The sequence below is a fragment of the Cotesia glomerata genome, linkage group LG3, assembly GCF_020080835.1.
Source record: "Cotesia glomerata isolate CgM1 linkage group LG3, MPM_Cglom_v2.3, whole genome shotgun sequence".
Lineage (NCBI taxonomy): Eukaryota > Metazoa > Arthropoda > Insecta > Hymenoptera > Braconidae > Cotesia > Cotesia glomerata.
Window position 1 is genome coordinate 633110 of NC_058160.1, and position 26022 is coordinate 659131.

The following is a 26022-nucleotide window of genomic DNA, read 5'->3' on the forward strand; positions in this document are numbered from 1 at the left end:
CTACTAATCTAAAATTACCAGAGCAAGTTTTTTAAAAATATTTTTTTTTTACAATGATACTAAAATCAGCTGACATTTTGGAAACTCTTTAGATTTTTATAAAAACTAAATTATTAAAAAAAAAATTTTTTGAAAATAAAGTTAGCCGACATCTAAAAAATTTTAAGATTTTTTATATTAAAAAATTATTAGAAAAAAAGTAAAAAAAAATTTTTCCTTTGTAATTTAATAAATTAAACAAAATAAAAAAATCAAAAATATCGGCTAACTTTATTATTATAAAAATTTTTTATGTGTGAATTTTCAAAAATATTTTTTTAATTAATTTATTATGACTAAAATCAGCTGTGATGATTTTCTTCAAAAAATAAATTATAAAATTTTATTGTTGTAATTTTTTAATAAAATTTTTTATCAGTAGTAATCTATTTGTTGTAAAAATAAAAAAAATGACAGATAGCTAACTTCAGTATCATATAAAATAATATATAGTTGTAATTTACAATTCATAGATTTTTTTACTTCAAACTGATTAATTTTTGCCGGAAGAATTATTATATTGAATGATGAATAGTTACTTGTCAAAGTTTGTGTATTTTTTGAGACCTCCCAAGGGATGAGTGTTTTACTTTTCTGAAAATAGTCAAAAAAAAATAAACTCAACAGATGATGCACTTGACATCTTAGAATGGGGCTTCAGCTTCTTCCAGTTATTTTCACTACTGTACAATTTGGTCAGATATAATAAAATGCTATAGTGTATGAAAATTAATTTAATAATTTTAAAAATTTTATAGCAAATAGATTATGGCAAAAAAAATTAGAAAAAAAAATTGACATGTAGAAATTTAAAAAAATAAAAAATGTAATTTTTTAAAAATAATTTTTTAGAACAAATTTTTTTGATAAATAAAATTAAAAAATTGTTTTAATAAATTTTGTAACAATGCAATTTTGTTAAAATAACTTTTCAGAGCAAATTTGCTTGTTAAAAAAAATGAAAAAATTGTCAAGTGACTGGATGGTAATGTTTCATTTACGTTTGAATTTTTTTAGATCTTTTTATATCCCTCGTACGCATTAAATGCATCAATGACTCACTATAGACTGTTGTTGTTTTTTAAAAAAACATTTACGTTACATTTCATTGGAACTTCCACATCCACTGTCGACGTAACACAAAAGTTTATAAAAAGAGTCAAACGATTATAATTACAATGCAAAAATGTTTTGTTGCTTTCATAAAAGCATTTGAATTTAAAGTACAAATATAAATCATAATAACAATAGAGAAGATGATTATTGTTGTTGTTATTTATCATCATTCAAAAATTAAAGCTGATACAGGTGTAATATTATTTACACGAAAGGTTATTATGCGTGTATAATTTTCTTTTGTGAAGGATATTTAGGGATCGTGGTCTAGAGGGGAAAACCTGCGTCAGGCTTCAGTCTATATTCTTCATACACATGCAACCGGTATATTATGTAGACACAGAGATTTCGTTTAAGAAGAAAAAATTTATAGCGGAGAGAATTAAACCTCAGTACAATAGTACACCTTGCGAATTTGTCTAAAGTTCCCCTAGCGACAGCAACAGGTGAGTACATATATATAATATATATGTACAAGTTTATAATGGATGTTTTGGTAAGATGTCAATATTTTTTATTTCTTCTTTAATAATTGTATTTATTTTAATAAAATTATTTTTTTTTCTACACAGTTTTAGAAATAATAATCTAGAAAATTGTTGAATTCTGTACATAAGTTTATTGTGAATATTCTAAGAAAAATATAAGAAGATATTGATAACAAATGAGTGAATTATTAGAAAATAATTATCAGAAAAAGTGAGTAATATTTTAGAGAAATTACATAGCAATTTAAAGCAGACGCTTTAAATTTTATGTAATAAATTAGTTGTAAAAAAATTATTTTTAAAAAAATGACAACTATTTTATAATAATAATAATAATAAGTTTTATTTGTATCACAAGTTTTGTGTTTACAAAGATTACAGTCGTTTTCTCTTTTATTTTTTTTTTTTTTATACTCTTTATATACTAATACTTAGTTCTCTATTCACATTAATTTTTCTTATCCTAATATCACTTTCTTATTTTTGGTTTGCACTATTTCTACTTTACAATGTAGTTTTGCTATAATTGCTTAAATTATATTGTGACTGTGCTACCATTTCTCACTTCACTTTCGGTTACTTTATCCTACACTACTTTAATTTGATTATTGACAACTATTTTATAATTTTTATTGAAAAATAAACTAGGGCTAGAAAACTATTTAAAAAAATTGTATTTATAATTTATTAAAATTTCTACAGGTTGAATTATTTTTCTAAATTTTTTTTTTATTGTTTATTAAAAATTTATTATTGTTTTTGATAGATGGTAAATCCAAAATGACATTGAAGTTAGCAGACGCCTAAAAATTTTTGATTTTTTTTTATTAATTAAATTACAACTAAAAAGATATTTTTAAAAAATTGCACTTATAGCTTTTTAAGTTTTTCACATGTGAAATTTTTTTTTTTAATTTTTTAATTGAAATTTTTTCAATAAAAAATTTCTAAAAATTTTGAAATGTCGGCTAACTTCATTTTCATAATCCAAATTGGTAATTTGTGAGTATTAATTGATACGTAAATTTTTATATTTTATTAATAATTTTTTAAAAAATAATTTAACTTTTTATTGTAAGTTTTTTCTTAAAAAAAAAAAATTATCAAACAAAAATTTTGATTACAGTTCCAAAGTTTAATTACCGCGCATGTACACATTCAATACAACCAAGATAATTCTAGATTAATTTCATTAAATGTTATAGGTGATACCCAAGCCCCGATAAGCCGGAAAAGATATCCGTACTTATGAAGCAGATAATCCGCTGTAGTTGGAAGTTGAAAATTTGAGAACCCTTGGGCATTCTAGAAAATTTAACAACGGTCAAGGCTATTTTAGGAAATGCGGTGTATAATTTAACAGGAGATTTGAAGGCTGTTCGGATCATTCCGATGGACTTAAGACTAAGAGTGTTTGGAGGCTGGAATAATCTACGGAAATTTATTAGAAAAAAAAAAAAAAAAAAAAAAAAAACATGTGATTTTATCAAGGTGATAATTAAAAAAATAACTTTGATATAGGTACGAAGATCCTAACGCAATGTAAAAAAAAATTTTCAAGATTATGAAAACGTTGGAAGAAATAGAAAAATAGGTAAAGTAATAAGAATCAGTGTACGGTAGGTCAAAACTTTACTAATATTATAATTTAAAAAATAACTTTTAGAATTTGAAGGTTCTAAAAGAGTAAAAATGTTGAAAAGTAATGAATGAATATTTTTGGAGTATTGTAAAATATTATAATAAAATTTTTCTTTGTAGATGGTTGTATAAAGGAGAATAAATTAAAAGCTTACTAAAAATAAATCGTTAATAATAAATTAACGTTTTGATGAATTTAAAAAATATTTTTATCTTGGTAAAAGATAATTTTTGTCACTGATGTTTTACACATACTTAATTAACACTGATTAGATAAACATTATAATATTTATTGAGAGATAAAAATTATGATTGATATATATAAAAAAATTTATATCAGACACGGAGATAATGTCAAAAGATTAATAAACTTTGTTTAAAAACAAAAAAGTCAAGTGTGTAAATCAATTTTTAACACGTGGGGAAAACCTTTTTAATAAAACTGTTTAATCGGCAGAAATAACAAATATAAAGTAAAAAAAAACGCCATTCGGCCATACCTGACATGGATGGGTAGATTTCTTGTTTGAATATTGAAAAAAACCCGTAATTAAAAGGCAATAATGTCCTAAAATTTATTTTTCATTATATTTTTGTAAATAATAATATGAGACCGACTACAACAAATAGACATTTAAAGACATCTACCTAAAAAATAGGATTTGTAACAGATGAAAGTCATTTGATGATAAACGCTAAAAATTAATTTATTTTTGATTTTTTTTTAATTTTCCAACTTCCGAAATAAATTGAAAAAAGTATTAAAAGGTGACGACTAATAGCTCAAATTGAAGGTATTTATGTGAATTTTAACATAAATTTGATAAATTCTAGCTATCTTTTACGGCTTAAAAATTATTTAAAGAAAAAAGGCTGAAATACGTTCAATGAAAAATTTTTGAAAGTTTTTAAATTCACGGAATTATTTATTTTATTTATTATTTAATTTCAATGCCAAGGCAGTATAGCCAGATGGCAAAAGTATACAAAAAAGAGTTACAATAAAAGTGTACACGTATGACTAATGAAAATATAAAATTTCAAAAATATTAGATATTAAGAATTGATCGTTTTTCTTTACTTTACTTTGGAATAAAATTATGACAAATACAAGAAAAAAAAAAATAAATTTGAGTATAAAAATTGAGCATTAAAAATTTAAGAGTTAAACTCAGTGGTACAAATTATACAAATTATACAAATTATAGAAGATGATAATCTGAGATGATCTAGAACGATAAACTCATGTAACAGAAATGTGTAAATGAATATCAAAGGTTTGAAAATTAGGATTCATTGTCTTCTTTAAAAGTTTGAAATTAAGATTCATTATCTCGTTGACGTTTCATGAAGAATTAAAAAGTACTAATTTTAAAAGAATTTAAGCTAAGTGAATTTGTGACTTCAAATGGTAATTCCCTCCAAATTCGGATCGCAGAAACTACGAAGGAATGTTCAAAAGTAGTAGTTAAGAAGTTTGGCATTTTAAAAGACACATTGATTTGTTTAGCAGCAATTCTTTCCGATCCTCTAATATCTGTGGATTCTTCAACGAAGAGACTTCTAAGGAACTTTGGTTCACCTGATTTTAGAAGTTTGTAGATGAAGCACGCTAACGAGTACATTCGTTTAGATTTAACCGTGAGCCAGTTTAATGAATGCCTGTAGGTAGTGATATGTTTATCTTGTCTTAAATTAAAGATGAATCTGATGGTGTTGTTTATAAGACAATTATAATTATAATTAATTAAAAAAATCATCAAAACTAGACAAATAATAGTTTAAATTGAAGGTAATTAAATGAACTTTAAGATAAATTTGATAGACTTTATCTATCTTTTACATCTAGAAGATTATTTTCATAAAAAATACAAAATTCAAAATTTTTTGAAAATGAAAAAAATTTTCAAACTCCCACAACTCGTAAACTAACCAGCCGATTTTGCTCATCTTCGAACTTGATCTTGGTATTGATCCACAGAATAAGCCCACAAAATTTCATAAAGATCGGTTGAGAACTATGGACGCAATCCTGCTGACATCGCGCGTTATATGCATACATAAATACATATATAAACTTTTGAGCCAATGCCAAACATATTATGATAAAATTTTCCTAAAATGACAACATGAGACCGGCTACAATAGTTAGATTTCTATAAAAATCTACCTAAAAAGTTCCACGGAAATTCATACATTGATGACGTCCTGAAAAAAAAAAATTATACATTGTATTAAAGTTTGCGCTGATATATAATCAAGTAACTTGCATCTTATATCAAAACAAAAATTATTGCGCAAGAATAATTGACGCAAATCTCTATCATCTATAATTTATCATAAATACATCATATATCATCGTTCTTTTTTTATCTCAATAACTCTGAAGAAGAAAAACAATTCAATAGTTATTTTTACACATCACAGTGCTGTGATTTTTAATCGCAATTGCAAAAAATAACATGTCCTGTTTACCCGCATTTTTGAAGGACCTTATTCAACCATGACTGCTTTAAGCTTGACTCACTATTATTATTTTTTGTTGGAAGCGTTTTAAACTACAAATGCAACGCTATCGCTACCAACTTATTGTTTTTTTTTTTACTTAACTTGTATTATAATAACTTAAACAAACATATTTATAATACCGATAACGATAACTACCGATCAATGAGAGTTATTAATAAATATTTAGACAGCTTTAGGAAATATTTATCAGAAACTAAAAAATTTAATATTAAAAAAAAATATATATATATATATATATATATATATATATATATATATTATAATACAAAATATAACTAACAATGTTTCATGAGAATCAGAGAAACCGGATACGATAACATGCTATCTAGAAGCAAACTGATACATAAAAAAATACAGCCAGTAGCACTTTCAACTTTAATTTTATAAATTACTTTTATTTGTACTTATTTTATTTATATTCTTATTCATGATTAATTATAAATACATCAGATGATGAAATATAAAAGCCTCATAATCTAAGATAATTAATTACTGAATTGCTCAACTTCCATTAAATGGTTATTTACTATTCCCTAATATATAAAGTTTATTCAAATATTTTCGGCGATACTATATTACACAAATTTATCCAAATAAAGTTGTTATAATCTCGTTTGTGTTTTAGGTAATTATTCAAATGAAAGTGAAACTGAAGAAGAAATCGACAATAAAAAATATTCAATGCCGTGAGTCTGAAAATTACATAGTTATATTAGAGAAGTGTATATATATGTAAGTATAATAATAAAATTGATCGGTAATTGTTATTGGTAAGAATGATAAATTATTGAAGTAATCTTAATGAATGTAGCCAATAAGATTTTTATTTATTTCTCACGCACGTTGTTTGATGAAATTTAATTAATGACCGATCTTTGCCGGCGTAGTCGATCTGGTGAACAAGCAACACATCAACCGAGCCAAACCAGCAACCAAGGAGCAGCAACAGGTCTCTAGACTTGGCAACATTGCTTGTAGTAGTTTAAATGTAAACAACTGAGCCGGCTGTACAGTGTTGGTTAAAAGTATAAACTTCAACACACTTGGTACAGCCGACTCTAAAAGTTTATTTATTTTTTATCATGCACATGCTCGTATTTATACGTAAATTATTATTATTATTATTATTATTATTATTATTAAAGAAATATCAGAAATTATTTTATTTTATTATCATCATATTCTTCCTCGCTAAAGAAGAAATATATAAAAATTTTCCATGATTGAAACTTTTTACTTAAAATTACATTTAATAATAATAATAATAATAATACATTTTTAAAACTTATTAAAAATTTATTATTATTGTTAAAATTATTAATAATTATATTATTTTAGTTATAAAATTATAACTAAGAATTGTGAATGGAATTGAATGTTATATAATTAAAAATAAAAAATGTAAATATTGTAAATGTTGTTAAGATAGCCAAGGGCTAAAATAATAATAATAATTATAATTATTGTTATTGCAGATTCACTTATAAAATCGCTATCAATCATCAGCAATTAGAATCCCGGGAAGAATATATCTCGATTAGAAGAAAAAAATTTATTTCGGCTTAGCTGAAAAAATAAAAAAAGAGTAATCATTATATATAACGAGCGTTGAAAAAAAGGGAGGGAATAGAAAAAATAATAATAAAAAACAGAGTAGGATTTTATTATCCCTCCAAGGTCGAGAGTTGGATTCGATGGAGCCTGAACATGAGAGTGTCCAGCCCCGCACGGTATACACAACTCCAGTTGAGTGTGTTGCCCAAGATTTTTCACTGGGTATTCTAAAATATAAATATATTTATATGCAGGATGGTTATTAATTACATTTATAAAAACTATACATATTAATGCATACTTACATATATAAATATATATTTATATGCGATGAATTGTAAAAAATAATCTGGAGTTTCGATTCATGGGTCATTTAAGAAATTGAAATCTTGAGTTTTTTAGTGGTAATTTATAATTTATAATCTTTGATAGTCTTCTTGGTAACCTTTCTTGCCCTAAGATACTTTTGAATAGTTTTATTGAGTCATTTAAAATTATGAAACTGATAATAGTGACGGTACAAATGATAATTGTGATTTAATTTGTTTAATATTTGTTAATAGAATAATTTAAAAAGTCCAAGTGAAACTTTTAAAATTTTAACTTACGGCAATTATTTACTTTTACTGGAGGATTATTTATACTGAAAAAAATTTCGTTACAAATAAATGAGTTTTGAAAGTCATTGTTAAAAATAGTAATTATCCCAAAGCCATTTGGAAAGTTTAACATCTGAAATAATAATTAGTTAGGTGATTATTAAAAATTTTTAAGCCAAAACTTAAAAATTTATCATTTTTTTCATTAATATATATCGTCAAAATATTAATTTGCCATTAGCAACTCATTACGTTATAATTTTAGAAATTAAATTTTTACTCACGCTAGTTTTACTTCATTGATATTTGAAGCGTTTCTAATTTCCTTAACCATAAATCGACGCCCTCAAAAAACTTACGGAAGCAAAAAATACATAATCGTAAAGTACTTTTTTTTTTTTTTACCAAAAGAAGAAAAACAAACGTTTTTTTTTTCCTTTTTTTCGTTGGAGATAAAATCTATTTAATTATGGGCAAGAGGGAAAAAAAGATTTTTTCTCACAATTTTTCTGAGTATTGGTTTCCTCAAATTAGTCATTAACATACTACCACTCTGATAATTTATTGCTCTGAAAAATAAAATAAATATTAATTCTAAAAAATAGAAGTGGATATCTAAAGCGTCATTAAAAAATTTTTTGCACGCAAAGTTTATAAATATGACATAAAAGAATAATTGTTATCAATAAAAAAACGATGATGATCATCAGTCTGAATAATTAATTAAAAAAAATAATAATAATAATAATAATATACTTGCGTATTTAAAACTGATATTTTGACGTATTACAAATAAATGATTTGAGATAATAAATGAAGAAAAATATTTTTTCTGAAAATAACCGTTTTTCCCACGTATGCAACTTGAGAGTAGACCCAATGAAGTAAATTTTTTTTTCATATGTATATAATAAATGTGAGGGTGCAGTCTTCCCGCTTTCATCTCACCAAAGAAATATATAAAGAAAAAAAATAAAACGAAGGATCCGAGGCAGGTTATAAGTATACACACAAAGAAAGAAATAGATGAGTAGTATAGGATGAGGACGAGGGTGAGCTATTCTCAAGACCGGTACAAGCCCATACACATTAGACCAAAAAAACCATCTGGAAAACTGATGTCAGTCGTTAAAAAATGGTGTTATGTTATACTTGAATTAGTTAAGATGTACCACAGATGATTTTTAGCTAGTACTTATGCCAGCTTATCACATGTCTGAAAAATAAAAAATTACAGATTTAGTTTTATGATTCATAATTTATAATTAAATTATTTAAAATATGTACTTAAGTTTTAAAACGTAATTTGTTATCAGGATAATTTTTTTTTAAACAAAAGATTTATTTTTTTGGTGACACTGACGTAGCTACTGTGTGAAGTAATAAATTATTTCAAGAAGATATTATATATACACATCTGTTTTCCATGTGCGCAAAAATACACGCATAAAACGATATGAGAAAATAAAATATTTTTGAGAAACTTGTTAGACTAAAGTTACTTTTAAATTATTGCTAGAGTATTTTTATTTTACATACATTGATATTGATATTTACCAATTAATTTTCTTATTTCAAATACATACACGTGTATAAATATATTTATATTATAGTAGCATTTAAATAAAAAAAATTCCCATAATCTAATAAATCAAGTAATAAAAATTCAAACTATATATATATATATATAAATAAATTATCATAAATTTATATACAACCGAAAGTTATAGTAAATACCGAAATATTACAGCTGTATTTGTTCAATTAACATATGGATGTATTGAAACATTTACTAGCAATAAAAAAAATATCAAATGTTATGAATTATTTGAATTTTAAAATCGGCTTTTAAATATTAAGTCCCCTCTTATCTCCAGCTAAAGTATCTTTACTTTCTATCTTTTAGGTCGACGAAGATGGACATACATGAAAGGAAAATTAATTCACACATACTTAACTCACATACTGAGGAGGACTCACTCGTGTATGGTATATTATTATTACTATTTAGTGTATAGAGAATTTTTGTTTAACCAAGTGCGGTTATTATTTAAGTTTCTCGTACTAAATATATTTATATACATGAATATAATAATTTACAAGTTGGTACTAAATATTTAAGGAGATAGAGTAATCTAAAAAAAATATCCGAGCTGATCTTGGAATATTCTTCGACCAAAAAATAAAAATTATTATTTTTATTTATTGACCATAGAGTCTAAGCATCTTGCGCGCTGATAGAAGGATTTTTTTATAGTTAAAAATATTTATTGATATTTAAAAAATCATTTATTAGAGACTACTTTTTAGTCCTTAACTTTTCTTAGTATTTAAAATGATTTATTAATATTAAATAAAAGAATATCAGATTTATTAAATACAAACAAATCATTTTAAATACTAAGGAATATTTGTTTAATACTAAAAAGTCGTCTCTAATAAATGATTTGTTAACTATTAACAAATATTTTTTAATACAAATAAATCCTTCTATCAGTACGGCCATCCAAGTTACAAATAATACTTTTTTTATATAGTATACGTACAGAAATAATAGCAATGAACATTTTTAAGATCATATAAATAATTTCAATATTATATTAAATCAATGTAGTGAAAAGGAAATAAATAATTTGAATATTAGATTAAATTTCATCAATATCATAAATAAGATATATACAGCAAATGAACAATTAATTTAACAGTTAGCAATAAAAATCTGATATTTCTATGTTTACGTGTTATTGTTATTAAAAACTCTTATTTGTGAGTTTTAAATAAATATAATCACGCGATTAATTCTGTTGACAAATAAAAATATGCCATAAAAAGGAGGTAAAAAATAAAAAAATTTATTACCACAGCAAAGAGATAGGATGAGTTGGTATTAATATACGAACGATAAGCTAAAAGTCGTCACGTTTGTGGTAGTGATAGGCGCTGGAAAATTCCACTCTTCGTCTCCCATTCGCATATCGTACAATATAATATGTATATATATGCACATACATATGTTTTTTTTTTTTTTTTTCAGCGTCATCACATCACATAGTCAGTAAACTCGCGTTAAAGCACGCCTGTAAAAAAAAATACAAAAATAAATATAGATGTAAGTTTTAAAAAAATAATATTATATCTAATATATAAATAATAAATATTAAATTGTGTCAATGATAATGTAAATAATTACATGGTATATATAGACAGGCTTATGCAAGTGATGGAGATCGCCCTTCGTAGAAAGGGAAAGTCTTAAGTGAAAGTTTCAGACTACACTGTAAAAATTTATATTATATTATAATTTATATCTACTTTACTATTACTATAATTCTTGTAATTAGCTTAAGTTAATGGTTTAGTAATTTACTAATTATCTCCTTAAAACTGTAATTATGAATATTAAAGAGTGTAAAAATATAGCTGTAAATTTATCAGATTGAAATTAAAAAAAAAGTATGTAATAATACTTATTGCGTGATTGATAAATAAAAAAAACGTCTGGTCATAAACCACAGATGGTTCAATAAAATATACATAAGTGATAACAACTCCCCAATGTACACGTCTTATCATCTTCAGAATATCTAATCATCTTGTCAATATACGTATATGTATATTATATTATACGTGTATACATAAACGTCTATCTGTAAAAAATCAAAAGTCAGATTTATGTGAAAGTTTAAAATTACCCATCGGCTTATTTTGTTAATTAAATTTAAATAGACACTGGCTTTATTGGTAACATATGAAGAGTTGTGTTTATTGACCATGAATAACGTTGGGGGTGAAAATCTTACTCGGAGCAACAAATCAACGCTGAAGACACGTGTGACCAAGTGTAGGATCAATTATAAATGTTTCTTCTCATCCTCATACACTCATGTCAGCTTACTCTTTTTCCCAGTAACGATACGGGTAGCATAGATGAGGGCTGCCTTGTTCAGGGCTGTTGAACATACGGTTTTTATGCTATTTAAATGCTCCTCATAGGGGTAATGTTGTCCAATTCATAAAATATTCCCATGACTTCATTTATAAATACATACTGCTATTTATTCTGATCTAAAATCTAAATAATGATACTAAAATATGAAAATTTAGTTGATATCTAAAAATTTTTTATTTAAAAAATTATAAAAGAAAAATTTTGAGTGCAATTTTTAAAAAATATTTTTAACTTCCCGCTAAGAAAATCGAAGATTTTCAAAAATCGGGAAGTTATTGGTTTTACCCCGTTTTTCGAAAATCGAGTTTTCATCAGATCTCGACGTTTTGAGGTCCTAGGAAGCTTCCCTGACTACTCCCGCGAGGTTGTCACTATGTCTGTATGTATGTATGTATGTATGCATGTGTGTGTGTGTGAAAGTATGTGAACCGCTTATAACTTTTGAACGGCTGATTCGATTTTATCGCGATTGGTGCCATTTGAAAGGGTTTGGCCAAACTTAGATTTTGAATATAATTTGGACCGATTCGGATCAGTAGATTTTGAGAAATCTTAAAAAAACTAAGAAAAAAAATTTTTTCAAATGTGGTTTTTTTTGGATAACTTTTAAATGGCTCCACCGATCGATTCCAAAAACTAATCAGCTCTAGAAAATAAAAAACCACGTCCATCACCACCAAACTGGTCAAAATCGGTTGATTCGTTCTAGAGATATCGTGAACGAAAGAAAACCGAAAAAAGTGTTTTTTCGGAATTACTCCGAAATTTTTGATTCGATCAATTAAAACCTGAAAATAACTTATGGGGATGATAAAACTGCGTCGAATGCCGCCAACCGCGTGAAAATCGGTTGGTCCATTCAAAATTCCAAAAATAGTGTTCGATGAAACTTCTATCAGACTTTTGAGCTGGGAGAGCTCAAATGCATAGAAATATTATCTCTTTGAACTCAGTGAGCTCAAATTATCACATAAATTATATTTTGAGCTAGAAAATCTCAAAAATGTCACAAGTACAATTTTAAGCGTCCAGGTATGAAATTAGCGGGAAGTTGCAGGGATGGCCTTTAGGGTGAACCGTTTTTCTAATTTTTTTCTTAATTTTATAATAAATTAATTACAATGAAAAAATTCTTTTAAAAATTTCCACTTATTATTTTATAATTTTTACATGTGGAATTTTTAAATAAAATTTTTTTTTGACAATAATTTCATTGCTAAAAAAATTTCTGTAGTTTAAACAAATAAGTTATGTTACTTAACTACAAAATTAATATATGAAAATTAAGTTAGCCGACATTTAAAAATTTTTTTTTTTTTTTATTGAAAAAATAATTAAAAAAAATAAAAAAAAAAATTTTCACTTATGAAAAACTTTAAAAGCTTTAAGTGCAATTTAAAAAAAATATTTTTTTTGTTCTAATTTAATTTTAAAAAAAAAATCAAAAAATTAAAATCGTCGGCTTACTTTAGTATTATGATATTAAAGTTAGCCGACATTCAACAATTTTTAATTTCTTTTTTTAATTAAATTAAGACTAAAAACATATTTTAAAAAAATTGCATGTGTAATTTTTAAAATTTTTTTAAAAAATAATTTTTCAATAAAACAAATTATTAAAATTTTAAGATGTTGGCTAATTTAATGTTCATTTTCGTATTATGCTTAATATAAAAACTACTAATAAAATAACAATAATTATAATTGATAAAGTAGCATTAAATATAAAACATAAAGCTGTTGATACTGCGCGCGCATGAATAAAAAGTTATCAGTGTTCATTCATGCCAAAGTTGAGCCTACGGAAGTCTATACTAACGTTTAATTTCTCAGGAAAAACAATGACATATACACAAAAGTACTTACTTACATACATCATACATATTAATATTTATCCAACAATTACAATCATTGATTAAATAATTGGAATTGATATATAAAAAATAATAATGACAGCAATTATTAAATCGAGTGAATCACTCATAAATTTGCGGTGATTAATATGCATAAGTATTTGAAAAAAAAAAAAAAAAAATACAATATTTATATAAATATATGTACAGATATGTTTTATTTATGTAAAAGCTTTTCAGTGAAAGATTAAAGAACATGCGATGGTAGATGGAAGAAAGACCGAGAAGAGACCCTTGTTATTGGGCGTTGTTGCCAAGTCTACGAGCGAGTCTATAGGACAAGTTTTAAAGTTTAAGACATCCAAGACATTGTGGGAGTGTAAGTAAGTTCAGATATACTCACACGTTCATGTACACGTATACACATACTCGTAGAATTTCTCGACAAGTCGAGACAAGACTCGCAGAAAGAATCGGCTTGTTGTGATTATTACGCAGAGTGCGAGACCAGGCGCTGTGAGTGTGTAAGTTATATATATTTATATGTAAGACGTATATATGCGTAGTATTAAATAAAAAGACCTGCATGAATACTAATATATACAATACATGTATATATTTTTAGTTAGTGGGGATACACTCGCGATCGCCCGCCAAGCCTCCATTTCTTCTCCCATTGGCTGATACTTTAGCGCCGCCTTACGTTTGTCCTCGAAGTTAAGCGCTCGGCTCGGCGTCGGCGGCACGCACCGTTGCGCACAGTCAATCAGTCAGCTACGAACATACGAAGGCTGTGTAAGTTGAGTTGCTGTTTATTATTTTTTTTTACCAACGAGCTTCTGCAGGATAGACCCTTTTGTTGTTAAGAAGCTAAATAATTAATAAAAAGTATTTCTTCTTGTACAGAACCTCGAACAAACAACTTGCTATTGCTGATAATTAAATAATAATAATAATTATTATTATTATTTACGATAACTAAAAGTGCCAAGTTTATTATTTTACTAAAAAAAAAAAATAATTATAAGTAAATAGTAAATAAATAAATAAATAAAGTGTCACGAGTGCCAAATGGTAAGTGACTTGACAAGTGGTAATTTAGTTGTAGTTACACGACTTAGTAATAAGTGATTGACGAGCCGGTATTTATTATTATAAATGTTATTATTATTTATTGATTAATTTTATTGCTTGATGAAACAGGGGTTAGAAACATTGTAGTTTTTTGTGAAGGAAAAAAAAAGGTGGGAAGAAAAAAAATACTGCGAATAATAGTAGAAGAATTAATAAAAGCAATAAGCTAACTGAAGAACTAAAGAAGAATAAAGTAATAATTCTCATTACGTATTCGTGAGTCAATTGGTGAGCAAGCGGTTTCACAAAGGAAAGTTGTGACTGTGTAATTGTGCGTTTAGTTGTTTTTAAAACTAAAACTGTAACTTAAACAATAAGTACCATCATGTCTGCTGCTGTTATGAGCACTACGATATACGAGTGCAGTGAACATCTTTTTAAGGTAATTTTTTTATCAATATAAAGTTAGCCATCTAAAAATTTTTATGATTTTTTTTTATTAAAAAATTTTTTTCATTTGTTAAAAACTTGAAAAACTATAAGTGCAATTTTTAAAAAATATTTTTTAGTTATAATTTAATAAATTAAGCAAAGTAAAAAAATCAAAAATGTCGGCTAACTTTATTATTATAATTTTTTTTATTATTTTAATTGTAATTAAAATTATAATTTTTATTATTGTCATTATCATGAGTATATTTTTTATAATTACAACTACTATCATAACATATAACAAATTATTTTGAGTTATATTACTAAATGTGATAGTAAGAAAGGATTTGGACTCTCACCTCGGATCGCTCCGCTCGGGAAACTTAACCACTCTCCTTTCTTATAGGTTTCTCCTGACCATCAGCTCTCAAGTGAAATTTTTATCTTTCGTACAATACAAACGTCACTTATTTAAATAGTCATTATTATTGTTAAAAAGCGCGCATAGGCCCGTTAGCTAATGACTCGATTATTCCCGAAATAATTCGGATATCGCATCATCTTTTTTTATTGTCATTGACATTGATAAATCGGACAAAAGAAGTTAAAAGTATAGTAATATATAATCCATTTACCTATATATATGCGTGACCTACGTTAAGAAATCTATTTTTAATGGTTTTGTAATTTGGTGTATTCATAAAAGTAATTTCCCTTTCTTTTACAGATAACAGACTTACTGTCTACAATAATAAATTTATAAATAATTAAAATGAGAATTATTACGAGCGAAAATAAAATGTTAATATCTCGTACGATTTCCTGCATTGTCAAATTTAACAAAGTCACTTCCTGAGTGATTATTAAACACACAGGCTGATTTATTATATATAATAAATATAAATATTTTTATTAAAATATTTCGCTTAATTAAATGATAATAAAGTTAGCCGAGATTTTTGATTTTTTTACTTTGCTTAATTTATTAAATTATAACTAAAAAATATTTTTTAAAAATTCCACTTATAGTTTTTCAAGTTTTTAATAAATGAAAAAATTTTTTGTGTAATAATTCTTTAATAAAAAAAATCATAAAATTTTTTAGGATGCTAACTTAATTTTCATCTTAATTAATGAAAATTATGTTAGCCGACATTTAAAAACTTTTAGAATTTTTTTTAATTGAAAAAATGATTACGAAAATATAAAAAAAAAATTTTCACTTGCAAAAAACTTTGAGTGTAATTTTTTAAAAATATTTTTTTGTTCTAATTTAATTATTAAAAAAAAAATCAAAACATTAAAAACATCGGCTAACTTTATTTTCATTTTAATTAACACATGAAAATTCAAGAGCTTGGAGTATAAAAAAAAAAAAAATAAGTGAAATAGCGATGGGCTGAAATCAGACGGATACCTGTTGCATGTCTCGATTTCAGGGGCAGGAGAAACCAACGACTCACCCCTCATTCTATTGTCTACGAAATTCCCCCGATCCACGTGTACGGCCACGTTCTTGTATGGTGTACGGGGTACTCACAAACTCAGTCCCCTTGTCCCTTAGCCTTGTTATTTCAATGTCTAGTTATTGTGAATGCCGTCATACCGTATAGTATTCACTTGCAGTGAATATAGCTTAGCAAGAGGTTGTTGAATTGTAGTACGCCATACCCAATGGAATGGAATACGAAAAAATTTCCCTCATTTAAAAAAAAAAAAAGAAACCCAACCTGACGGGCCTTTCTATTTTATTCTCCAGTATTGACTACTGCTTTTGGTTTCTATTCAGAAATTTCAAAACCGTCATCGTTATTATTATCGAAGAAAAAAATGTCCAAAGGTGAGACCTATTATGCCCCAGCATAATTGATACAAATCATGTCTAGACTTTCTTAGGAAAGTAAATTAAAAAAAAAAAAAAAATAGATATAATATTACTGCTTACGCTTTACGGAATTGATTATTAAAAGCGTATGTGGTTTTAAAAATAACTACACCCATTAATAAATTAATAATAAATGTGACGGATGAAATAGCGATAGAAACTCGAGCGAAAGGGTTGCGGACACGCTCTTTTGCTCCGGAAAGGGAAACCTTTTACGGTCTGTTGACTTCCGTCCGCTCAGACAAGACCAAGTCTTTCATTCTGTCCATGTTATGTTATGTATACATATATATACCAAGAAAGAAAGAAAGAAAGAAAGATAAATAAAATGAAATGAAACGAAGGATAAACAATGAAAATCCCCGGTCAAAAGTCGAGCATATATAAATGTTTAATAATTATTTGTTTTGTAAAATAACGCGACAAAAATCTGCTACAATTACAATGTAATAAAATTTACCAGCTCATAAATATGCATTAGAATTAAAATCACGGTAATTACAGGTATAGATGGTAATAAAATAAAAGAAAAAATATTATTGGCAATGAGAGAAGTAAAATAGTGATTACAGAAGGTCAGTAAAGTGAATGGTGATGAGAATGTGGATATTACACAGAATACTGAACAGAAAAAAAAAATAAAAAGCATGGTTATTGAATTACGCAACGTAATCTCTGGCGCTGTCTAAAGCATTATTGCCATTCGATTTTGTCCGCCATGTTTTTACAATTTTTATGTTATTTACATATACATTTATATGTAGAGATTAAAGATATATAGTTGTGTGTAGCCGGTTGAAAGTTGTTTAACAGTTACAAATTACTTATGACCTTCAGTTATAACGATGAAGGAGAAAGTTAATACTTATACAGCATACAGACACAAATGTAAATGCACTTACAACTTAACTTACAGTCTATCCACTTTTTAATGCTTTTACATTAATAACTTAATATATTTTATTATAATTAATAATATATCCTTATTACTTATTAAATATGTTAAGAGTACCTGCATATGCTTATAATTTAGTATTTTTTAGTCGTTTCGGTTGGTAAACAGCAGGATGTTTACATCGATGAATATAAACTGGAAATTTCCACTGTTAATAATTACAGTAAAATAAATCGGCTGCCCAATTTCAAAACACAGTAACTAACATTTAAAAATTTTTCTTATTAAAAAAAAGTTTGCCAAATTGATGAAAAATTTAATTTATCAATTTATCAATAGAAAATACTTGAAATTAAGCTCTAAAAGTTATAAAAAGTGCAGCAATATTAAAACAAAATTAGGTATAAAAATTTTGCAGTTACTGTGTTTTAAAATTGGCCAGCCGACTTCTGCTATTTATTCTGATCTAAAATCTAAATAAATAATTATACTAAAGTATGAAAATTTAGTGGACATCTAAAAATTTTTTATTTAAAAAATTATAAAAAAAAATTTAGAGTGCAATTTTTAGATATTTTTTTTTTTTTTTCATTTTATAATAAATCAATTACAATAAAAAAATGCTTATAAAAATTTCCACTAATAATTATTTTATAATGTTTACATGTGGAATTTTTAAATAAAATTTTTTTCACAATAATTTCATTGCTAAAAAAATTTCTGTAGTTTAAACAAATAAGTTATGTTACTTAACTACAAAATTAATTAAAAAAAATAAAAAAAAAATTTTTCACTTGTGAAAAACTTTAAAAACTGTGAGTGCAATTTTTAAAAAATATTTGTTTTGTTCTAATTTAATTATTAAAAAAAATTAAAATCGTCGGCTAACTTTAATATTATGTTATTAAAGTTAATCGACATTCAACAATTTTTTATTTTTTTTTTTAATTAAATTAAGACTAAAAATATATTTTAAAAAAATTGCATGTATAATTTTTAAAATTTTGTACATGTGAAATTTTTTTAAAAATAATTTTTCAATAAAATAAATTATTAAAATTTTAAGATGTTGGCTAATTTATGAAAATTAACTTAGCTGACATTTAATAATTTTTAGAATTTTTTTTTTATTGAAAAAATTATAAATAAATACAGATGAAAAATGCAGCAATATTAAAATAAAATTAGGTATAAAATTTTTGCAGTTACTGTGTTTTAAAATTGAGCAGCCGAAATGATAATAACAATAATAAGATGCCAATTGGAGCAATTGATAAAAAAAATTTTTTTATTTAATTTCAGAGCGGACAAAAGTCCAAGGATCCAATGAGCGTCCAAGCAGGAGCGGGTCCAATTCCTCTGAGAAGAAGCTACACATCTCTGGTGACTCTGTTCGAGCAGCACCGAAAGCTGGACCGAAGTGTAAGCGAGCCAACTTCAAGGTACAAGACCGAGCTTTGCCGGCCCTTTGAGGAGTCCGGTACCTGTAAGTACGGAGACAAATGTCAATTCGCCCACGGGTACAATGAACTGCGCAATCTTACTCGTCATCCCAAATACAAAACGGAACTCTGTCGCACGTTTCATACCATCGGGTTCTGCCCTTACGGACCTAGGTGCCACTTCATCCACAACTTCGAGGAAGCCAGGATTCACAATGAAAAAGTAAACCAACAACTGGGTGGTGTCCAGCCGAACATCATGGGCCTGACACCCTTTTTGAGTGTCAGCGCAGCAGCTGCCAATTTAAATATATCATTGCTGGAGCAGATCGCCACTGCGCCTCATCAAGCCTTAACGGCTATTAATAACATCCATTCTCCGTTAATAAGAACCAACTCATTGAACATTGGGACCCAGCACACGGCGTTCACAAATTCACCATTGCTCAGAGCCAACTCGCTCAGTCTTATGACTCACCATCATCACAATCACCAGACAAATTCAGTGGCAATTGGCACTCGACCCAAGCCACTAAATCTCAGCCCGACTTTTTCGCTTGGCAGCACTGCCGAGTCCGTGTCACCGTCTTCGAGTCTCAGCCAGTCACCGACAAACTCTATGGCCAGCTTCTTCAGCGACGACTGTGCTGGCAATCCTAATAATAATGCTAATCTCTCCACAACGGCATTCAGTTTTGGTCAGGATTTTGGACTACTTGCTGCTACTAGACAAAGTCCAAGTCCACCCGGTGCCATTGTTAATCATCATTCTGTCTCTGATGATCTCATACCGAGAACTCCGTCACCATTGTCACCGAACAACGAATCCAGATTACCCGTTTTCAATAGAATCAGCAGTACCATCGGTGATTTTGAAAACTTGAAAATTTAAATTTTTCTATCCTATTATTATCATTTTTTATTATTATTATTATTATTATTATTATTATTATTATTATTAGCAGTAATACTAGTACACTGATAAAAGGATTTATTTCTACCAAAAAATGTTTGTTAATAGTTTATTAGAGACGACTTTTTAGTATTAAATAAATATTTCTTAGTATTTAAAATAATTTAATAAATCTGATATTTATTAAATATTAATAAATCTTTTTAAATACTAACAAAAGTTAAGGACTAAAAAGTGGTCTCTAATAAATGATTTGTCAAATATTTTTAACTACAAACAAATCCTTCTATCAGTGTAGTCGTTCCTTTTTTTTACATTTCTTACAGTTGTTTTTTTACTCAATTCAGTTGGTTAAATTACTTATACTATCAATATCTATTAATAATTATTTATAACGACGACCTTATAACACGTATAAAGACAAGTTTTATGTGTAATTAGTTAGGGTTTATATTAATTATTCAGTGATTTTAAATACCGTGATCTACAAGCGACAATCATGAACGAGTGAAACGTCGCAATATTCCATACGCATATTTTTTTCCTATCCTTTATTAATTATCTTTAGTTTTTTTTTTTTTTTTTTTATTTATTATTTTTGTCCGGATTATTATTATTATTAAAAAAAAAAAAAAAAAAAAAATATACTTCTTTATGTTACGCATGAGAAAAAAAAAATAATTAGTTATCGAGTATGAAACGTGTTTAATTTGATTTTATTTTTGAAAGCCGTCGATAAGACACTGAAATATGATAAAAGTAATAGTTATTATCTATTTTAGGTATTTCAAAATACAATTAACACTAAATTGTCTTCCAAACTTTTTATTTAGTGATATAATCTGAGAATTTATTTAAAAATAATTATAAATATTATTTAAAAATAAAAAAAACAAAATTTATTTGATACAAAAGTTTGATTTTTAAATCTTACTTTAGTCTTTGTGGCTTATTATTAAATAAAATTATCATAAAATATGTGAGAGAGCGATTGAGAAAAAACAACAAAATAGATTAAAATTTATAAATAATAATTTTATATTTTTATTTTGATAGATAAAATCATTTTGTTGTTCATCTTCCGAGAAAACAAATCTAATCTAAGTGGAATTGTGATATGTAATTATTTGCAATAGAAATATTTACTATTTTATCGACACTCTATTAACTTTGGACGCGTCCTACAAAAACAATAAGACACAATTTGAGTTTGATATAAGGTTCTTTTTTTTTTTTTTTTTATTTTATTATTATTATTAATTTAAATTTAACTTATTCTTAATTTAAGAAGAGTATAAAGAGAGTAATTCTTCTCACATTGCCTTACTAAACTCTGTGAAATATTTAAAAATACATAATCATTATTATTATCAAATAATTACATATATTAAATTAATATTAAAAAAATTAGAGTTCTAAATATTAATATTTGTATATATTTTTCTTACGCAAAAACTGAGCTGTTTAATTTATAACCAGAAGCTATCTAAAGTTTAATATTTTATATTTTTAAAAATAATGTAAAACAATTTAAAAAGTTCCTCTTACTGCTTCAACATTGTTTAACTTTTTAAATTTATATCTAATACTCTAAGTTACATTACTCAATAATAAGCACTACAATTATTTTTTTTTTTTAGTATCTACGATTGTTAAAATTATTACAAAGAAGAAATACTTTTTCGTTTGATTAGTCGTAAATATTATGCTTATGATTAATTTAAATAATCGTATATTTATATTATATTAAGTGGTCTATTATATATTAGTAACTTATATTCACAATATAATAATATTTCTGTTAAAGCTATTACAATTACAATATATATTTATATGTTCTTCAGCGCTGTAAATTATTATTAATATTATTATTTATAGTTATTAAAAATAAGTGTGCATCTATTTATCAATTATTTAATTTTGTACGATTTATATTTTATATATATATTTTCTATATATATATATATATATATATATATATATATATATATATATATATATATATATATATATATATATATATATATATATATATATATATAAATATAAATACTCTATACATTATTATTTTTTATTATATTATGTATTTGCCATATGATGGATTGAGTGTGTGTGTGTTGGAGACATTCTTAAAAAAAAACCCGTCCATCATACGACATTGTATGCATATTTACAAATATGTATACTTATTATTTGCTTATTCTCAGTTTACCCTTGAGTTTTTCATAATACTATTTTCTACTTATAATAATGAAAATATATAAAAAAAAAAAAAAAAAAAAAAAAAAATTAAAAAAAAAAGGAGAAAAAGAAATGTGATGCACACAAAAAAATGTGCCTTTCTATAATACTATAACGATCAATAAATTTTATATAAATTATTTTCTTAAAATTTTTTTTTTTTTTTTTTTTTTTTCTTCACATATTTATAAATGTATTTTCCGTGTAGAAATTTTGAGAATTAGCTAATTTATATTTTTTGTCCAAGATCTCTTACAAAAAAGGGCAATATATATAATATATTTATTATAATTTAATAATGTTAACTGAAATATTATTTAAAAGACAGTCTAATTAAAAAAAAAAAATGATAAAGTTGTAAACAGATTTTTTTTTTTTTTTTTTCAGTTTCTTACAATGTATTGCCCTTTTCTACAACATATATATAGATATATATATAGACTTATCTCAATGATAACGATGATAAAAAAATATAATCGTAGATTTATGTTTAACTTTTAATTTAATATATTTATTTTTTTTCAATAGTATTTATATATTTATACAATATTTTATACTGCGTTTGATTTAATAAAATATAGAAGAAAAAAATCTTATAAACTCAAAAAATACACGGTTAAATGTATAACGTGTTTGTACAATAAAAAATAAACAAGTAAAAGTCATAATCTCTCGGCTTTTTAAGTTGATATGATTGTTGAAGAAATAAAAAAAAAAAAAAATTACTGTGACGAAAAGATTTGAATTACTGTATGCTCTTGTTTATTTTCCGAATGTGCTATAAATTAAGTTGATTGTTATTAAATATTATTATTATTATTATTAATTAATTAATTATTTGCATTATTTATTTAGAAATTTTCATTTCTTATTTATCTTTTAAATTTATTGCTCCAATTATAATTTATTTACGTTGTAACAGATTTTTATTTATATTCTTCTTTTTGCATTTTCTTGAGATTCTTATTCAAATAAATTGTATACTTTTAATAATTTGTTTTTATTTTTTTTTTAATCATTTTTATTAATATTCTTTCAGGTGATTTATTTATTTTATTTTTATTCAAAAATGAAGAAATATTTTTTTCATCAAAAATTTTTGGGAAGAAATAGATAAATAATTATTAATAAAAAAATATTTTTTTTCTGTGAAGAAATAATTTATAATAATAAAATTAAGTAAAAACTATCGTAAATTTCTGAAAGAGAGTTTTAATTGGTTTTCTAATCATTTTTATTAATATTCTTCTTTCAGGTGATTTATTTATTTATTTTATTTTTATTAAAAAATGAAGAAATAAAATTTTTTTTAATAAAAATTTTTGGGAAGAAATAGATAAATAATTATTAATAAAATGAAGTAAAAACTATCGTAAATTTCTTAAAGAGAGTTCATGTACCTATTCGCTCGTCTCATTCATAGCTCATCTAAAATTAGTCGAGTGCGGTGTACTCTTAGCAAAGTAAATTTATAAATTCTTCCATTTTTAAATTAGTAGAATTCTGGCAATAATAATAAAATAAAAAATCTAATTAAAATAATTTAACCAATAAAATATTCACAAAAATTATGCAATCCAACAGCAAACAGCTAAAATGGTAATGTTAATGATCGAAAGACGTAAGAAAAAAGAAAAATAAATTGCTGTGAATTAAAATGAATTAAAAAACGTCTCCGGCAAAAAGCAATACATTTATATTAAAATAAATAAAAAAAAAAAAAAAAAGTAATATAATACAACCATAATATAAGTCGAACCGAAGAAGAGGGTGAGAATATGCTCCTGAGAAACAAGCTCCGATACAAGATTGTTATTTTTATTTTTACTTTTAAAAATGTTTTTTTCTCATTTGTCTCTTTTGACTGTGCGCGACTTTGAAAAATAGATAAAAATGTGCAAATAAACGGTGCTTGGGGCACTCAGGGACAACCGGTTGCCATCTTGGTTTCTTATATAAGTCCCTCCCGTGGTCTGAAAAATGCCTCATCCACAATCTCTTCTCGATTCCCCTCTCCGGTTCTTCCCAACGGCTGTTTCTTCTTTCAACTCGCTTAAACCTATCTCCTTTCTCTCGCCAACATCCTGCCACTTTTTAAACTCATTTTCGCTCTCTTATTTATAAATATCATACATCACTATTCAATTTATATTTAAATTTTCATTAATTTTAATAAACAGCCATTTCTTCTTTTATTACTAAACCATTTTTCGCCCTTTCTATCATAATAATTTCTTCTAACTAAGTTTATAAAATCACAAAAAATTATTCTGATATTATTTTTTAAAGAAGAAATCTTAAAATTTAAATTATGCCCAAAATACTGTAGTCTTCTTTAAATTTTTTTAAAAATTATTCTAGGCGTAATTTATGAACAAGTAAAATTTTTATTTATTTAAGCTATAACTTTCATTATTATTATTATTATTGTAAATATTAATTATTGTATCACAGAAAGAAAGAAAAAAAGAAAGTTTTAGCGTGAAACTTGTATTCTATTTAGTTAAGATCAACCTTTTTTGAAAGGGAAAGTCAAACATGCCACTAAAGAGAAGACAAAACTTGCCTTTGCTCACCGATTGAGCAATGATAATTATATATAATAATATTTATACATATATAAATGACGAAACGTCAATTGACTTAAGCGATAAAATAAAACACCAGATTAGAGAAACGTTGAATTAGTTACTCAAGCTTAACAATGAAAATTGAATATTATTTTTTGTTCTTTCAACTATGTCATTAATTTTTAATGAGATTTAATTTAATTTTAATAGTGATGATGATGATGATAATGATAATATTGACAATAATAATTTAACGAGTAGCGTCTAATCATGACCTTGAAGAAATTTTAAGGCATGTCCTCGAGTTATTTCGGTATCTTTCATCACGTGGTAACGTTTGCTTTTGGTTTCTTCTTAGCACGTTTTATTTTTCAACGGCTTTGTGTGTTCATTTATTATTATTTTTATTTTCAATTTTACGTACTTATATATACTTAAACTTCGTTGTTTATAACTATCGCCTGCATGCTTTTTTTTATTGGGCAATACGCCATTCAGCTAAATTAATTTTATGTATATATGTACTTGCATCTCAGCTGCTGCTTACTCTAGGGTAAATGATCGACGTAGGCGTCGAGTAATAATAATCTTAGAGTTTATGGTTTACTGAAAAAATAAAAAAAAAAATTTTAATATAGTGTGAATAAGAAAAAATAAATGGTAATTTACGTACATACAGAGAAGAAAATACTTATATTGATAAAGTATGAAGATTATCTAGTTACGAATGGATGATTAATTAGTTAACTTATAACGTCGTTTTTTTTTGTAAACTGAAGTATAAAAGAAGAAATATCAGAAA

The 26022-nt window shown here is 25.4% G+C and overlaps 1 protein-coding gene and 2 long non-coding RNA genes across 6 annotated transcripts; 1 reads left to right on the forward strand and 2 right to left on the reverse strand.

Annotated features, from left to right (window-relative positions):
• Positions 1 to 5096: 5096 nt before the first annotated feature.
• Positions 5097 to 14344, reverse strand: LOC123262065. Of its 4 annotated transcripts, none has more exons than XR_006508859.1 (2): positions 14172 to 14344; positions 5097 to 5492 (listed from the first exon to the last, which is right to left on the reverse strand). It is a non-coding gene; the product is annotated as an uncharacterized LOC123262065 (long non-coding RNA). The 4 variants fall into 4 exon arrangements; XR_006508857.1 differs by lacking the exon at positions 14172 to 14344 and adding an exon at positions 6656 to 6908; XR_006508858.1 differs by lacking the exon at positions 14172 to 14344 and adding an exon at positions 6094 to 6138.
• LOC123262066 lies at positions 7305 to 11240 on the reverse strand. Its single transcript, XR_006508860.1, has 6 exons — positions 11157 to 11240; positions 10826 to 11043; positions 9053 to 9182; positions 8251 to 8535; positions 7673 to 8099; positions 7305 to 7594 (listed from the first exon to the last, which is right to left on the reverse strand). It is a non-coding gene; the product is annotated as an uncharacterized LOC123262066 (long non-coding RNA).
• Positions 14345 to 14433: 89 nt separating the features above from the next.
• Positions 14434 to 21020, forward strand: LOC123262061 (protein TIS11). Its single transcript, XM_044724070.1, has 3 exons — positions 14434 to 15284; positions 19357 to 20433; positions 20704 to 21020. The coding sequence occupies exons 1-2, from the start codon at positions 15228 to 15230 to the stop codon at positions 20386 to 20388; spliced, it is 1089 nt and encodes a 362-aa protein (XP_044580005.1). The 5' UTR covers positions 14434 to 15227; the 3' UTR covers positions 20389 to 20433; positions 20704 to 21020.
• Positions 21021 to 26022: the final 5002 nt, after the last annotated feature.

Excerpts from the sequence above, each read along its gene's own strand:
- LOC123262061 (XM_044724070.1), top strand. The coding sequence starts at position 15,228 with ATGTCTGCTGCTGTTATGAGCACTACGATATACGAGTGCAGTGAACAT. Across the intron at positions 15,285-19,356 it reads GCAGTGAACATCTTTTTAAG|AGCGGACAAAAGTCCAAGGA; the intron begins GTAATTTTTTTA and ends ATTTAATTTCAG.